Genomic DNA, 1,403 nt, shown 5'->3' on the forward strand with positions numbered 1-1,403 from the left:
AACACAGGGTGAGAGTTAACAGGATGTTTCATTGTATCGAAAATATTAAAGTGGACTAGTTCTCCATCAAATTCCATGGACAATGTACCCATATTAACGTCAATTTTTGTCTGTGCTGTGCTAAAAAAGGGTCTACCTAGTAGCAAAGGTGAGGGGTCAGGGGAATGATCATCATCCATGTCAAGTACATAAAAGTCAGCCGGGAATATCAATTCATTAACTTTAACCAGCACATCCTCGACCAACCCATCAGGGTATGCATTTGTTCGGTCAGCTAATTGAATTATTATCTCGGTTTCTTTTAATGGACCGAGATTCAGAGAAGCATACATAGATTTTGGCATTACGTTGATCGATACTCCTAAATCCAGCAAGATATTTCTAATCAGAGTATTACCTATCTTGCATGGGACAGTAAACCTACCTGGATCCCCACACTTTGGTGGTAGCTTTCTTTGGAGAACTGCTGACACATTCTCCCCAACAATAACTCTTTCATCTCCCCTCAGCCTCCTTCGATTGACACATAGGTCCCTCAAAAATTTTGCATACTTCGGCACTTGCTTGATGGCGTCTAGTAGGGGGATATTGATTTCTACCTTGCGAAAGACCTCCAGGATCTCTTTCTCCTTGTCCTGCTTCTTCGATTTTTCCAACCTGCAAGGAAATGGAGGAGGATTAGTTTTAACTGTAATTATTGGGTCTGGAAGTACCTTTAGATCTGCACAATTGCTGTCCTCCCTCTCAAGTTCATTTTCGATCTTTTCCTCATCCTTATCCTTAGGGATCATAGGTTCAGGCCCCTGAATTTCCTTCCCGCTCCTTAAAGTCATTGCGCTTACGTTCTTCAGGTTCAGTTCAGGTTGGGATGGCAATCTTCCATTTACTTGGGACTCCAAACGGTTGATTGTTGTGGCCATTTGACTTATCTGATTTCTTATGTCCTGCATTTCGGAGTCCGTCCTTTGCTGATGTTGCATAATGGTTGCCTCCGTCCTTTGCCGATTTTGCATAATGGTTGCCTCCGCCCTTTGCTGATTTTGCGCCATGGTTGTCATCATTTGTTTCATCATCTCCTCCCAAGATTGACCAGAGCTTGAGGGCGGAGCTGGTCGGGGTTGGTACTGCTGCTGGTACCCTGGTGGCTTATTTGGCACAAAGTTAGACTGCCTGTTCGGTGTAAAGTTGGGTTGCCTATTCCCTCCATAACTGAGGTTGGGATGATCTCTCCACCCGGGATTGTAGGTGCTTGAGTAAGGGTCGTACTGCTTCCTTGGCGCGGGCGCGTGGTCAGTCATGTTCACCTGTTCTGCAGTTTCTTCCTGAATCATTGGGCACATATCTGCAGAGTGACCTATACCAGTGCAAATCCCGCATACCCTGGCTTGTGATGCATTTCTCAC

General features: G+C 45.0%; 1 protein-coding gene across 1 annotated transcript in view; it reads right to left on the reverse strand.

Moving 5' to 3' along the window:
• Positions 1–1,049, reverse strand: part of LOC113780662 — a 3,898-nt gene extending 2,849 nt beyond the window's left edge. The window contains exon 1 of the mRNA XM_027326444.1: positions 89–1,049. Within this exon, the coding sequence (XP_027182245.1) occupies positions 89–1,049 (961 nt within the window). The remainder of the gene's footprint in view (positions 1–88) is intronic.
• Positions 1,050–1,403: the final 354 nt, after the last annotated feature.

The sequence above is a fragment of the Coffea eugenioides genome, chromosome 8 (genome assembly GCF_003713205.1).
Source record: "Coffea eugenioides isolate CCC68of chromosome 8, Ceug_1.0, whole genome shotgun sequence".
Taxonomy (NCBI): Eukaryota; Viridiplantae; Streptophyta; class Magnoliopsida; order Gentianales; family Rubiaceae; genus Coffea; species Coffea eugenioides.